Source organism: Chenopodium album, chromosome 4, assembly GCF_948465745.1.
Source record: "Chenopodium album chromosome 4, dcCheAlbu1.1, whole genome shotgun sequence".
NCBI lineage: Eukaryota > Viridiplantae > Streptophyta > Magnoliopsida > Caryophyllales > Amaranthaceae > Chenopodium > Chenopodium album.
The window spans coordinates 3718959-3735245 of record NC_137837.1 but is presented as its reverse complement, the minus strand read 5'-3'; the positions used below and the strand labels follow the sequence as shown (position 1 = coordinate 3735245).

Sequence of the window (16287 nt, the reverse complement as noted above, 5' to 3'; positions counted from 1 at the left end):
AACAGAATTTGTATGCACGCAATAAGATCTGTGAATGTCCAACTTGTGCTGCATACAGAACAACGTAAAAATTAATCTTCACTCTGGTTGACGAGCACCAAGTCATAAACTCATAATAAACAGTAACAATCAGTAGGTATCTAAGCTCACAAAGTTGTGACAGTTTGACTATTAAAAAGATAACATAAAGAAATAAATAACAACGATTTCATATATTACTTAAAGATATAAAGTACATAATAAATTATGTCACAAACAATCATTCTGATTAGAAGACTTTAAGTGTTAACTAAAACATCCATAAATATAACAATAGTCCTAAATTCTTGATACAGCAGTCATTATTTAGCAACATCTCAGAGATCCAGTAAAGCCTGCACTTCATCCCAACTGTTAACCATCATAATGAAACCTGGGTAGAGCATACGTTTAAAAGACTGGGTGAGATAACAAACATTGCTGCCTTCGGAATGAGTAGCTAGAGGTCCATTTCAATCTTGCAGCTCTGGCAATTGATACAAACAAAGCACATTGACCTAAACAAATCAATCCTGAGGCGAACAAGAAAGGTTAAACTGTCAACAAATAGCCATTACTATATCCATGGCCAACTCTTTTGCTATGCATCAGGAAGGAAAGAAAAAAAATCCCCAGATCTTAATACCTCAAGCATTCAACTCTCAGTAATGGCTTCAACTGTGGGCTCTTCTAGTTTCCTGATCAAACAGAAGCTGAGAATGGCACAAGAGATACCTCTTGATAGTATGTTCAAATATCCGTCAACTCTTTATCCATACCAACTTTAACTTTCACTTTCCCCGAGAAATGCCATCTTTTGAAGCCGGTATACCCAGGGCATGAGCAAACATTCTTTTTGCAGCTCCCATGTTTTCCTCTTTCATACTCATTTTAGAGATGACCAACCCATTTCTTCCACTTGGTCTATGACCACTGCCAGAAGAGTTCCTATCTGATGCCTCCGGCAATAAGATTCCATGAGCAGCAGGGAAACAATCACCCGCATTATTACCTTCTGCACTAATACATTCAACAATGTTGTCAGTGCTAACACTGGAGTCAAGGGAGGATTTGTGGTGCAAATCTAAATCATATTTGATACTTCTTTCTAGGTCATCCACCATAGCTTGCCCATTAGAATGTCTAGCATCATAGCCTTGGTTCTGATTGCAATGATTAATTCTTTGGCCAAGCGCATGGGCAATCATGCGACGGGCAACAACAGGAACATTTCTTGGCCTTTGTCTTGCAGCTTCTTTTGCCTGAACTTCGTCCATACCAAATATGCGTTCACGTGCAGCTAGATAAGCTGCTTCTCTCTCAACAAAATTTGGGGCAGAGGGTAAATTCATCTTCAATACTAAAATGAACAGGAAAGGAATTTAATACAAAATCTGATAGAAGTTCCAGAGTCCATATATAATTACTCCAAAATGACTAAATTTCAATAAGAAATCAACAAAGAATCTTATTCAATTCTACTGCAGAAGATGAGATTGTATCATCAACTCACCACTTCATTAATTATGACACAATCATGCAAAAAGGAAAGTGAAATTTCAACCCTCAACTCATCAATTCACAACCAGATCAGGTAAAGTCAGACAAGCTTTATCTCTCTCAAAAACCAAGTAAAGGCTAACAGGCTAAGTCTTAATAATACCAATGTTCAACCATCTTACCTTTCTCCATTTTCAAAGATTTATTAAAATATGTAATAAGAAACAGCCACACAATTTCATCTTCATTACTATGCTTTAGTGAAACAGGATCTCAACTCATTAAGACTAAATGACCTGCATTTACCAGCAGTAATAATATGAATCATATTCAACTGTTAGGAACGTAGGTTATAAGCTAAATCATGTCACATGAATTCAAATAAAAGATAACAGAAGACCATCTGAAGTGCAATTACCACCAGATAGAATTGCAGATATGACTTATGACTGTTATGAGAGGGATGGACTTCAACCTTAGACAAATAGGTAAATGCTACTATGGATCAAAATAATGTTATAAAATAATTATCAATAATCAATTAATGAACCTCTAGAAAAGTGGAAGGGAAAAATTTACCAGTGCACTCCTCATCTCTTCTCAATAATTGGTAAGGCATTGAAGGAGAGTCACATGCACCATATTGCCAGAGAACATCACTAACAAGTATAGAAGGTCTGTGAATTCAAAGATTCTTTCAGCTAAATCAGTATAGATCATAGAAGAACCATTGCAACTAAACTTCACAATTAAGTACAACAGAACATGGCAGACATGTAACAACAAACCATTTCAATTTAAGACTTAGATCTACAATGCAAGTGTAGAGTATGCAGGCTCTAAAATAGATAAGCATCCCAGCTCATTACTCGTACCACACATCAACAAGAGAAAGTAATGCCAAAAAAAAGCTTGTAATTGAAATCCAGAAAATAGGAGGAGGAAAAAAAAACAAAAAAAAACCAATGAGTATTTGAAATAACGTAGAACATCACATACATTGATGTCTCCAAGCACTGTTGCAGAACCAAGTGGCGATCATTTCCCTCACCTACAGATTCGTGAACAAATCTAGAAAAACCAAACAATACATCAGAAAAGCAAAATAACCAGACCAAAAAAAAAATAAAAACAGTACTCATACATTACTAATAAATCTTAAGATTCATATCATACCCAAAAATGTCAGCAAGACGGTGTATGATAAGGCGGTTGTATGAACTCATGGGTTCCAACTCAAGAATCCCACCTGGACTGTAAAAAATAACATTCCAATTACCGATAATGATAATATACTAACTACAACTCTACTACCATACATGCTATACACATCACAACCACATCCCTTTTCTCCCCAATGCCAAAAAAATTAATAATCCCTACACGGCTATTAATGAAATCATAAACTCTGCTTGCTTCATCATTTAGTAACTTAAAAAGCTTGCAAGCACCTTTTACCAAGTGTAAAAATGATTAGAGTCCTTAAAAAACAGACTATTTCAAAGTGATAATACACTTGAAGGTGTGGCTGCAAAGCCTGCAATTCCATGCCAAAATAAGGGAAAAAGACAGAAGGCCATTATGTTAAGTAAGTTCAAAATATTAAATGCAAAGATTTATAGGTTATATAATAATGGCAGTCAGCAGTGCCTATAGCCCTATAATACAAAGTATTATCATGACCTATAGGGGTGCATGAATCAAGTTGAGAAAAGTGGTCAGCAGGGCATAATGGTGACATAAGTATCAGTAATCGGAATGTAAAAAAAAAAAAGTGCTGCTGAATGCCAGTAGCATGAACTTCCATTTATTGCGTCCAAACCATCTAAAACAATACAAAGAAGTTTAAAATAAAAACCTCGGATCATCCTGAAGGTAATTAACCAAGGCCTCTTCAACTGCAAGCACAAGATGTCTGCTTGGATAGTTATCTTTTATAAGGGAACCAAGCTCCTCAACCTGTAAGTACGACACAAGTAAATTGATGCAAAAGCAGCATAAGCAAATGCAAGCATCATCGAAAGGAAAATAGAAATTACTAAAGACTTCGCTAGTTTAATTACTTAAGATGTTAGTCACCGCGAATGCAGTTTACATATACTTCACTTCAGAGCCATAAATTTAGAACTTAAACATATGGTCCAAAAACTAGAACCTTGGTTTAAAAAGATCAAAAGAATATCTACTTTAGATTCTACTGTTCAAAGCTTCAAACCAACAAAAATCCAATTAAAACCTAATGCAGCACAGACCGACAATAGAGCTGCAATCACCAACTAAATGGCTGACTTACTATTGAGCACACAAAGGGGAGAAAAAAAAAAAAAAAAAAAAAAAGCAATTGCAAACTAAAAAAGCCAACAAATTCCCTTATTCTATAATTGGTAAAGATCTTTACTTTCATATTCTCTAGCCTAGGAAACTTGGGAATTATTTGTCAATTGATTATTAAAAGAGGTCTACTAAACAAGGATTAATCAACAATCAAAGAAAGAAAAGGTCACTAATTTCAGGGAATTACCATTAATCATTGCTAATTGTGAAATTGTTATACCTAAATTCGCAAATTTATCAACAATACAATCGATTTCAAATTCAAATTAGAATGAATAAAAAACAACAGAAAAATGCACAAAACTGATGATTGAGAGAAAGAAGAGGAGAGAGAAAGAGTACCATTGCAAATTGAGTTATACTCATCGTGGAATTCTGCTCAGAAATAATTAGAAGTGAGGAGGTTGAATTTGGGAAGAAATTATGTGGAAGTCGGAAACCCTAGAATTGCTCTGGTTTATTTTGTCGGAAATCGTTCAGATAGATAAAAACAGAATCTGAATTTTGTGGGTAGTTTGACACTTTGACCCTTTCCTAATGAACCGCCAATATCACTGTTGATTTTTCTTTATCTTTTTCCTTTTTCTCCCGGCAAAACGTCAAACGTACATTCCCGCAATTGCTGTTGTATTTCTAGATAGTAGATAGATGTATTCGTGGGGCGGGGCGCGGGGGCATGGCCAAATAAATTAGCCCTTTTTTTTTGGGGGCGGATCAAGATTCGGATTGAAAATTATGTACCCAAATTAGCCGGTCTAAACCCGCCCAAAAACAAAAAAATTGTGCGGGGCAAATCTGCCCAAAATCAGGTCGGGCTTAGTGTGGTCAGCTTAAGATTTTGCGCCTAACATTCTAATATCCATTTCCGCCTAATATTTTAATCCCCATCTCCATCTTAATCCTTATACCTCGCGGCAGTTCGAAAATTCATCCTTATCTCTTATCCTGGCAAAAACAATTTTAAAATCATCTCCATATCACTAGAATTTGTTATATACCCCCGAGTATACCGTACACGTAGTTAACACAAGATTAGTATTTGATCTTCATTTGATGATTAAATAAAAAATAATAATAATTATTATTAAAATAAGAACAATATACACATGGGTGTATATAACAAACTTTCTCCTCCCACACCCCCACATAATCCCTACCCAAGACTCGTTTAATCCTTTCAAATACAACAGCACTACATATTATAGATTACAATAATAATAATATAAAAAATTCATTGTTGATATTATACTTTCAATTTTTTTTTTAAAAAAAAAATATATATAAGTATATTACAATGTATTATATTTACAATTTCAAAATACATAATTTTTATATTAGAATACTATGTAGTATAATGGTATATATTTCCTCTGTTATATTATTATTATTATTATTATTATTATTATTAAATTCATCACTTTTGTAACTACGAATTCTTATGTAATTTTTAGAGTGCAATGAGGTAAATATAAAAAATAGAGAGCACCCATGTAATAAAAAAGAGATAGAGAGAATACATTAACCAAAATGAAAAATAATGCATCTAAAATAAACTTCCATTTGTAAAAAGGGATGCATTTAATAAAAAAAACAAAGGAAGTACATTTTTTTAAAAAACAAATAGATGTGATGCCAAACTTTGTTCTCTTTCTCTTTGAGAGGGTTTCTAGTTCCCTCTAGGTTTTTTCCTTTGAGATGGTTTTTCTCCATCGCTAGGTGGTGGGTTTTTTTTTTTTTTTTTTTTTTTTTTTAAATATAGGTTTTCATTCCCTCTTTTCCCCTTTTTCTCTCCTTCTCTTTTATATCTCTTTTTTTTTTTTCCTGATCTCAATTGTGAATCTTGGTTGAAGCTTCCGCTACTATTTTTATCGGTAGTAAGCCCAAAAACTTTTTAATTGCTTTCAATAAATTGATCCCATCTATTAGGTTTAATTTCTTTATTGGTTTCGTCCGACGAGGATGGGAGATTTAAGTTTTCATAATCTTCGAAATCTAGAGCACCTTACGAGTATTATCACTCAAACAACTCTGCATCAATGGATTTCAAGCCGAATTAGTGCTAACTCACATATTTTATTGCGATAAAATTTTTAAATAAGGCGTTTGTTGATCGAATTTACGATGTAACTAATTTTAAGGTGATATGTATTTGTGTTGGAATAGTATATTTCTTAGAAATTGTTTGTAAGTGGCGTTTAGCTATCTATTATTAATGAAATCCTTCTTCTTCATGTAAAAAAAAAAATGTGGGGTATGGGATTCGGGATCGGTTGATTACGAGTGATGGGGGTGAGCTAGTATGAAGTAGGACGGGTACAACCTAAAATCCACCCGCTCTATCACCCACAGCGGGTATGATCTTTATCCCCATCACCCGCCAAACCAAGACGTTTCCTCACTCTATTGGGACGGGGATGGGGCATGTCTCCTATTTGACCCGCTCTACTGACATCCCTAGATCAATATCAAATTTGACTCATGGTACTATTTAGATGTGTGGATTTGGATGTCTAGGTCGGGCTTGGGTCTGGTCGTTAAAAAATTTGAATGATACTAAATTGTCCCATCGTGTTCAAAAAAAAAAAAAAAAAAAAAAAATAATAATCATAATACTACTGTTCATTCAAATAGATTTTTGAAACTCCTTTACTAGTTATTTTGCTCCAGACTCATTATTTCACCTCCACTCGATTCACTGTCCTAAACTCATGAAACAAGAAATGGAGTATGTGAAAATTGTGTACGGAGTAATTTCTTATTGAAATCTTGATTTCTATCAACCAAACATCCCTCAAATTCGTTGAAAGTGCTCCGTAATTATTTCTACCGTTATGAATTCACAATCACCAACTATTACTCTCCATTTATTGGTATGTGAAGAAACATTCTTTGATTAGTTTATTTATAACTGCGTATCTAATTACAAAAGGTTGCTTGATTTCCAGGTTTGATCAAATTGCTAAAAAAATTTACACGACCTTTTGCACGTCAACTGTTTGATGAAATGCCTGATAGAGGTATGTGAATATGCTACTACATTAATGATAGTATGTTATTAATTCATTTTTTTTCTTAATTGTTTCTTGTTTTCTTTGCATTATTTATAGATTGTTAAATGTTAGAGTTTACATATAAATGAATCTTAAATATATACCCAACAAGATTTGCACTTTTCTGATTCACCCAATTGATTATATAACTTGTTAAGTTTATTTGACAAATTTCGTAACAATTTGAGGAACAATATAGGAATGCAAGACATATATGATCTGTATTGAGTACATGTACTTTAAAGAAGGAATGATTAATGATAAGACTATCATTAAACTTGAATCGAAAGCGTAAGTAGCAAATGTCGAAGATATCAGTATCATCTAGGACTGAATGACCTAGACAATTCACTAGGACTGGAAGAACTATTTTCTGGGGAAGGACCATATTTTACTATTTCAGTCCACACTTCTTGGGACTTTGGCCATTTTGGAGTATTTGTTTGGGGCAAATGATGTGATCTGACCTCTTCTATTTCTTGTTGAACTTCGTTCATGGCGGGTCTTTTCTTCCCTTCCAAGTTTAAACACCTCATTGCGAGATTGGCAATAGCAAGGAACTCTTCCTTTGAACCCTCTTCTAGGATTTGAGGATCTATAATGTCCAGCAATTGAGAATTTTTCATGTGGGAATGGAACCATGAAATTAAACTTCTGTCTTCTTCATTAGTTGTGCGTAGAGGCTTTTGTGCAGTTAGAAGCTCAATAAGAACCACTCCAAAACTATAAACATCACTTTTATCTGTATATTGGCCTAAGTGAAAGTATCCTGGATCCAAATAACCAAAGGTTCCCATAAGACGAGTAGTTGCATGGGTTTGATCAATAGCGACTAATATTGAAGTCCCAAAATCTGATATTTTTGCCCTGTATTTGTCATCCAACAATATGTTGGACGATTTGATGTCTCTGTGAAAAATAGGATTAGAAGATGATGAATGCAAATAAGATAGTGCTCCGGCTGAATCAGAAGCAATTTGCAGGCGCATTTTCCAAGTGATTGGAAAGTCTTCATTTGGATTATGAATATGATGGAAGAGATTTCCATTTTGAATAAACTCATAAACTAGGAGTGGGACTTCTGTCTCCAAACAACATCCTAATAGCTGAACTATATTCCTGTGGTTAATCCGTGATAGAATTACCATTTCATTGATGAATTGTTGTAACTCTAGTTCATTCACTATGTTTGTCCTCTTTATGGCAACAAGTTTTCCTTCACTCAACATTCCTTTATACACAGTGCCATGGCCACCTTTTCCATGTATCCTGTCCTTGTTAAAGCCATCAGTAGCTCTGTATAACTCATCAGCGGTGAAGATTTTCATCCCTGCGATAACACTTTCACTACAAGAAATTTGTTGCTGTAACAACATGCCACTGTTACGCTCTAAATTTTTTCTTTTTTGCAGAATTTGTTTTCTTTGTTTCGTAACTGCATACAAAAACCACCCAGCTAGAAGCAGAATTATTGTTCCCAGGGATGTGCCCAGTCCTGTGGTATAGGTTGCAAAAAAATGCATTTATGATCAATAACTACGACTTCTTGAGCTAATTCATTTGCATCTTATCGTATCAAAAGAAAAATAAATTCTTAGGGCCTGTTCTCTTTAGCTTAAATTCAGTTCAGTTCAGTTTCTCCTCTCATAAAATATTCAGTTCAGTTCAGCTCCAATCAGTTCAATTCAGTTCAGTAAATCAGAACAGACCCTTAGCTTACTAGTAGCTATATACAACTAAGTTACTCCTTCCATTCTCCAATAAGTGTATATTAAGTCTATTAGTACCAAAAAGAAAAAAAAAAAAACAAAAGTCTAATATCCCTGCATTTTCATGTTTCTAATAAATTATAGACAAGATACTAGAAGAAAATAATTTTATTCAGGGGCGTATCAGTTAAATAGTTAAATTTAAACCCACAAGATTTTTCTTAAGTAGTGTGTTATCTTTCTACAAGACTGCAACTGATTTTCTCATTGAGTACATAACAGAGAGACAATTCAATTTGCTGCTTTACCATTTTAAATGAAAACATAAAATATAACTTCTAGGTAATCAGAATTTGGAAACACCAGGAAGCTACAAAAACACGCATTTATATATGTTTAAGCTCAACATTTCATTTCTCTCATTGATTGGGTCACCCATGCTAGTGTTGTGACTAGGACTTTGTACTCTTCACCTTATTCTTATTGCTTTTGATTTTCATCTTTGTTAAAACCAAACTAGATCAAATTAAATGAAATAATTCAGATCTGACTTGAAAAATCAGTCCAAAGTAGTAGAAACAATCATGAAGAACCAAATTTAGACCAAACATGAAAATTAGTCTAGATCAGAAAATTTCACACGGGTTCATACTAGACCAGAACTATAAATATTTAGATGAAAACACCTCAAGTTATCGAGAATATAGTCTGACATTGTTGTTGTAGCGACATGATTGAAGAATGAAGTCAGATTAGAAAATCTGTTTAAGATATTTTCTTATTGAAGCGATTAATTTCTATTCACTTTCCACCGTTCAAGATAGATAAAGGTCTCACTTAAAATTGTTTTTTGTTACTTTGGTTAAAAGACCAAGCATTATGAGTGTTCCTAAGTAGACTTTAATTGCTTGAGGTAAGAAGCCACTAAGCCACATAGGGTGGTTTTGTTTTGTCAGATCAATTTTGATTTTTATATCCACAATGATTATAACTATAATGCGTTAGAATTTTGGTTTGTTGCAATCTTTTGCTTTTGTAAGGCTTGAATGTATAATCTAGTTATGCAGTCCTAGAGCATCGTTCAATGTCTTTTTAATGCCACATTTCAATAAAATTTCACTTTGGCAGTGTCAGCATATAGGAAGGACTTATTCTTAAAAAGTCAGATGAATTCAGAAATTACCAATAATGACATCTTTGAAGCTGTTTTCTGAAATCTTTACACAGCCAGCTCTAGACTTGAATCCGTCACCAGAATATCCATTTGGGCAAGAACAATTGTAACTCCCTTGAGTATTTATACAATCCATGCTACATGGGCTATTTGAACCAGCAGCACACTCATTAATATCTGGAGGAAAAAAAGCAATTTGGTTGTTAAAATTCCATCATCAAATAAAGAGCAGGGAAAATAGGGAAAGTCTGATAAAGTATGGAGTACCACCAACCTGTGCAACCTGGTTCGAGGTAAGGGTTGCCCTCGTATCCAGAACGACAACTGCAGTGATACTTTCCCCCATCTGATTCAACACACTCACTATTTGACTGACAAACATACGCAGTAGTGTTCTTTTTCGCCTCTTTGCAGGAAGCACTACGTTCAAAAGCCCAATTAAGCACTACAGGGACTCCCTGCATGGTTCTCTTGAATACAGTGCCATTTGGTGTCAAATCTGAAGCTCCGCCAAAACTGAAGTTACCCTCTCTAGCAAAGAAAGCGTAGGTACATGGCTGAAGTTCACTAATTGTTTTATTATGGGGATTCTCAAAGAACCTGTAAAGATCAATTTTGAACTTTTGCAAGCCAACTGGGATGGATGTCTGGCAACAACCTAAACCTGAACAAGACCCTGGGATCACCTCATTTGTTTTATCTGGCTCAGCGCACATTGCCATGCAACCAGCCCCATAATAAAAGGGAGTCTCATGAGACTGATTCCCTCTATAAACACCAATCATTGCATAATCATTACAACCAATGACTGTGAGCTTGTTTGCTGTGTGTGATATAGTAAAGGGAGAACCTACTATATTTAAGTCCCCAAACCTCTCTGGGATCTCATTCACCTGGGACCTGTAGCACTTGGATGCTATCTTATTCCGAATCACTACTTCGGTCTCTGTTATTTCCACGATTTCCCTATCTTTTAAATCAGGGGGTGTCTCAAGGAAGGATTTCGGTGGGTTGTAGGTGTTGTCACATTTGATTATGAACCAGGCATCAAGTGCACATTCTGAACCAATGCCAAAGGGGAATGGGATGGTTAGATTGCCACACTCCCTCTGACAGCCTTGTTTGGTGGTGTTTCTTGCTGTGAGCATGTTTTTAGGTATTATGGCTGTGTTGTTGCTGGCAAGAGGGGCTAGTGCTATGGCTTTCATTGAGACCAGCAAGAGGAAGAGGAGAAACCATGGAACTGAAAGACTCATTTTTACAATCCTCAAAGTTCAATTACCAAGTTCTGCATTGACAAATCTATTACTTGCATTGATAAAATCAATGTCCTCAGCCAGAAAACGCCCATTGTGTAGAAATTGTCCTGATTAAGCATATACTATTTGTGTCTGGTAACATCGTGCGCGACTTGAAATAAGAAAACTTCTCTCTTAGAGCAACTTGACATCCGAAGAATACTTCTATCTTAGAGCTTGAGTTGCATACAAAGTATAATTGCTCTTGGTCACAGAAAATTTCATAATGCATGTAATACATATAGAAAGGAAAATAAAAGAAACAGCCTGAAGTTCTTGTTTGCCATATTGTTATAATAATGTGGATCTGTTTTGAGAGACGACTGAGCTTCAGTGCTCCACTTGGTTATTTTATTTAATTAAATAAAGATAAGTATGCTTTAGACAATTGAAGCACTCTATACTTTTCACAGGATTGACTGTGCATTTATATATGTGTTTGTAGACGAGAATGAAAGGTTACCGTCCACAAGGCCACAAGACTAACCAAGCAAGCTGGCAGAGATGTTTTACATACTTTTCACAGGTTTGAATATGCACTTCATTTATTATATGTATATGCTAGTATGCTACTCCATGATCTTTCTAATTAAAATAAGTCAGTTCAGAACAAGTGGGTTTACTTTAGCAAAAATGATTTTAAAAAGTAAAATCCATTTTAGCAAATATTAAATTTGTTTTTGGATAGAGAATATACGTAAAACAGTCTTCTCTAAAGTTTGAGTTACGGAGTATTTAATTTTAGTAAAATAACACTTAAAATAACTTGTTGGTTTCTTCAATTAGGACTTTCATTCTAGCCTTATACTAGATATATATCAATGAGTATCAACAGTTTTATAAGAAAAATAAAGTTTAGTACTCAGATTTTTGATCCTGAACCTATACTGGCTTGAGAGGGGGGATAGCTAGATAGCGGCGATTGTCTAGGTATGATAACTCGTTTTATTTTCATACGGAGTACTTGCTGGAGTTGCTGCTACTCTGCTAATAAGGTAGGCTTAACCCAATACAGTTCACACTGCGCAGACTCGTTCACAGAGATGTTATGGTCATTTCACATGGGGTAAAGATGGTAAATAATTAGACAACACTTTAATTAAGAGTTCATTTCATTTAGTATGAGACAAGAATTTCTAAGCTAGAAATGAAGATAAACAATAGTTAATTACGTAGATCTTTTCAGTTATAATCTTTTCAACTGTTTTCCAGATTTTCTCAGTCTATAGTTTTTCCCCTTGACTTCTAGACTAACTGAAGGACTATTCCATCATCTACTAGAGATGTAAATTATCGGGGATTGAATAACAGTGACATTTCAGCAGAATCTAAAGAGCTATTCTCTGTGTAAAACGAGCTAGAACTTACAATCCCATCACAAGTATGTTTAGCTGTTCCAGTGTGCTCGGTTTCTAGGCCGTTCTTTCCATTTCTTTCGGGGATACGAAGTGACATTACTCCCTCTATCTCTATTAGAACTTCTTTCATGGTTGGTCTTTTCTTTCCATCCAAGTTTAAACACTCCCTTGCGAGATTAGCAATAATGTGCAACTCTTGCTCTGAACCCTCTTGTAAGACTTGAGAATCGATAATATCGAGCAAACGAGTATCATTCATATGGGAAAGGAACCAAGATGTCAAGCTTCTGTCTTCTTCTAACGTGGCACGTATTGCTTTTTGTCCTGTTAAAAGCTCGACGAGGACTACTCCAAAGCTGTAAACGTCACTCTTTTCAGTGAATTGACTTGATCGAAAGTACTCTGGATCTAAATAACCAAAGGTTCCCATGACACGAGTGGTTACATGGGTTTGATCAATAGCAATCGACATTGAAGTCCCAAAATCTGACAGCTTCCCCCTGTATTTATCATCCAAGAGTATGTTGGAGGATTTGATGTCTCTATGAAGGATAGGAATAGAAGACGATGAATGCAAGTAAGCAAGTGCTCCTGCAGAATCAGAAGCAATCTGCAATCGCATTCTCCAAGTGATAGGAAACTCTTCACTTGGGTTATGGATATGATGATGGAGAGTTCCATTTGGAATAAACTCATAAACTAATATCGGAACTTCAGTTTCCAAACAACATCCTAGTAGCTTCACTATATTCCTATGGTTTACTTGTGATGATATAACCACTTCATTGATAAAACCTCCTAGCTGACTTTCATCAACCACTTTAGCCTTCTTTATAGCAACAATTTTTCCTTCACCCAACATTCCTTTGTAAACTGTTCCTTGACCTCCTTGTCCAATTATCCTGTCTTCATTAAACTGGTCTGTTGCTCTTTCTAATTCGTCAGAAGTAAAAATCTTTAGTCTTGCTACTACACTTTCATCAGTAGCCATTTGCTGTTCTAACAGCAACCCACCATTCCGCTCGAAGTATACAGCCTTTTGCTTGGCGATCCTTCTCCTTTTGATAACAGAAGAAAACCACCAACCAACAAGTAGCAAAATTATTGTTCCCAAGGATATTCCTAGTCCTGTAGTTCACACAAATACAGATTAAAATTATTACATCATTACCTCCGTTACAAAACACAATATATTTTTTTTCTAGCATTAAAAAAAAAAACAAAAAAATTTCAATGCCTATGGCATAAGCGCTTGACATGTTCTGCAGTCATCATTTAACCATAAACAGATTAACAGATAAATTACCTAGAGTGATTTTCTTGAGGGAGGATGAGCTTTTGCCTAAATTCTTTATGCAGCCGGTCCCAGATTTTAATCCGTCGCCAGAATATCCTCTGGGACAAAAGCATCTGTAACTCCCTGGGGTGTTAACACAGGCCGTGGTACATGGATTATTTGGACCAGCAGCACACTCATTGATGTCTGTGCGAAAGTTAAACAAAAATGGAGTGCTTTATTTAGAATCAAATTGAAAATTTTCCCTTAATATTAAGACTCAAAATAATTAGGACACAAACACCAAATCTGAAAATGCTGTAGACTGTACCTTTGCAACTGGATTGAAGATAAGGATTTCCCTCATAGCCAGGGAGGCAGCTGCAGCGATATCCTCCCAGATCAGTGTCAATACACTCAGTATTGGACTGACAAAGATATGGTGTATCAGTCCAATTGTTTTTTTTCGCCTCTTTGCAGGAAGTATTAAGTTTTGCGTTCCAATCGAGCACAATAGGGGCTTGCTCCAGGATTCTATTTTGAACAACACCCGTATTTGTCATGTCTGAAGCTCCACCAAATACGAAGCTTCCATTTCGGGCAAAGAAAGCATAGCTACAAGTGGACTTATTAGTAAATGAACGGCGGTTTTCCAAGCTAAAGAGCTTAATAGAGAACCCTTGCCAGCCATTTAACACAGACGTCTGACAGCAACCTGACCCCAAACAAGAACCTTTGGTCACCCCTTCTGAATTGCACAAGGCAATGCAACCACCCTTTTCATAGCGTAAATTCTCTCCAGAACCATCAATCAATGCATACTCGTCGCAGCCAATGACCGTAAGCTTGTTTGCAGTTGATACAGCAAAGGGTGAACCCCACATATCTAAGCTCCCTCCAGACTCAGAGCTCACATTCCCCTGGGGATTATAGCAACGCGAAGTTACCTCTGCATTTCGGAAAATTATTTGGGTCTCGGTTATATCTAATATGTCTGTGTATATTCTAGAACCAAATGCTATCACAGGGATCGCTCTTGGAGGGTTGTAAGTAGTGTTGCATATAATACCAAACCAGCCATGAAGGAAACAATTAGCACCAATACCGAAGGGGTATGGGATGGTCAGGTTACCACATTTCTGCTGGCAACCGGGTTTGGTGGTGTTTGCAGCTGTGATCATGGTTTTTGGTATTATCAGAGCGTTGGTGACTACCAAGGTGGTTGCACTCATTGAGAGCAAGAGGAGAAGCCATGGAAGATGCATGTTTACTGCTCAAGTTATTTTAGTCTAAGCCCTGAGATAAATACAAGTAAATTAAAATATGCACAACAAATGGTAGGAATTGTTTTTTTTTTTTTTTTTTTTTTGAAAGAACAAATGGTAGGAAATTAAGCAAAGAAAGATCTTGAAGGAGTTGGTGAAGTGGTGAAGATTTTCAACAATGACAAGCTCCAACTAGGCAACAAGGCTTTGGTACACCGCAGACTTAATAAAATAAGACCGTGATATAGCTCACGCGCTGTTAGTTGAGGTAATTTTTTTTACTATCTCCATTAAATATTATGTGCAACTTTGGAATATTTTATATCTCACAAACAATACCCCAAAGTTGCCGATTATATTATATATCATAAAAATAATATGGTAGTCAATTTTCAAAAGACCGCTCGCGTTTAAAAGGATGGATAACCCTAGAGTCAACCAAACATTTTTAGAAAGTAATTAATACATCCATAAATCTTTTTAAAATTTGTTAGTAGTATACGAAGTATTTGTTAAATGAAATACCTACCTGCCCAATAAGAAGTTGAGCATACTGTTAGATTTCGGGAGGCGGCTTTCGCGGTTGCTACTGTTGGTGGGAGGCGCAAGCTAAGGTTACATAAAGATTCTAAAAAAAACTTTGAAAAAAGAAAAATAATATCTATATGTGTGTTTGCGGAAGCATAAAAAACTTTGTATATCCCGCCGGTGGGTTTAATTTTCTAACCCACCGGCAGAGTGAGAATTTTTGTATATGATCCCAAGATCTCCTAAGCTGTGATACCATGTCAGAAAATATAAACTCCTTGATCAGAGTGATTTCCATTGATCAATATTTATAGGGTTACAATGAGAAACCTAATCATATTAGGTAACATAAGATATGTATAGATATCAAAGATAATATTATACAAAATATATCCTAAACCTAAGATGAGAGATATTCTCTATCACATACAACTAATACAGTCATATAGATATATATTTTGGGTGTGAACACGTGGAATAGCATTAGTTGCGTATAAATTGAAAACACAACAACCCTCTTTTGAAAAAGAATTAAATTGCAAATTTTGTATAGTATTATAAAATCACATTGAAAATTCCAACCATATTCTCAACAAGTCTAAAATGGCACTGTAGTTAGCCTGATATACACGGTATGAGTAAAGAAAACCAATAAAATACAAATTGATGAATATATATAGCAATATATCAAATACAATAGTCTAATATAGTCTTTCAAATAAATCTTACAATTCGTACAATTCTATGGCTTAATTAGTTCGTATAAGAGTATAGTCA

At 35.3% G+C, this 16287-nt stretch overlaps 3 protein-coding genes across 5 annotated transcripts; all 3 read right to left on the bottom strand.

Annotated features, from left to right (window-relative positions):
• Positions 1-193: 193 nt before the first annotated feature.
• Positions 194-4488, bottom strand: LOC145628592 (uncharacterized). Of its 3 annotated transcripts, XR_014111460.1 has the most exons (7): positions 4195-4488; positions 3377-3477; positions 2695-2772; positions 2518-2589; positions 2098-2195; positions 665-1378; positions 194-551 (listed from the first exon to the last, which is right to left on the bottom strand). XR_014111460.1 is itself a non-coding variant. In XM_081680925.1 (6 exons), the coding sequence occupies exons 1-6, from the start codon at positions 4216-4218 to the stop codon at positions 810-812; spliced, it is 942 nt and encodes a 313-aa protein (XP_081537051.1). In that variant the 5' UTR covers positions 4219-4488; the 3' UTR covers positions 194-809. The 3 variants fall into 3 exon arrangements, 2 of the variants coding, with proteins under 2 accessions (XP_081537051.1, XP_081537052.1); XM_081680925.1 differs by having other exon boundaries at positions 194-1378; XM_081680926.1 differs by lacking the exon at positions 3377-3477 and having other exon boundaries at positions 194-1378; positions 4195-4487.
• Positions 4489-7032: 2544 nt separating this feature from the next.
• LOC145628591 (wall-associated receptor kinase-like 8) lies at positions 7033-11124 on the bottom strand. Its single transcript, XM_081680924.1, has 3 exons — positions 10060-11124; positions 9795-9962; positions 7033-8397 (listed from the first exon to the last, which is right to left on the bottom strand). The coding sequence occupies exons 1-3, from the start codon at positions 11039-11041 to the stop codon at positions 7223-7225; spliced, it is 2325 nt and encodes a 774-aa protein (XP_081537050.1). The 5' UTR covers positions 11042-11124; the 3' UTR covers positions 7033-7222.
• Positions 11125-12231: 1107 nt separating this feature from the next.
• LOC145628590 (wall-associated receptor kinase-like 8) lies at positions 12232-15167 on the bottom strand. The gene is made up of 3 exons (XM_081680923.1): positions 14049-15167; positions 13748-13924; positions 12232-13569 (listed from the first exon to the last, which is right to left on the bottom strand). Exons 1-3 carry the CDS (start codon positions 14980-14982, stop codon positions 12374-12376), a joined length of 2307 nt encoding a protein of 768 aa, XP_081537049.1. The 5' UTR covers positions 14983-15167; the 3' UTR covers positions 12232-12373.
• Between the last annotated feature and the right edge of the window lie 1120 nt (positions 15168-16287).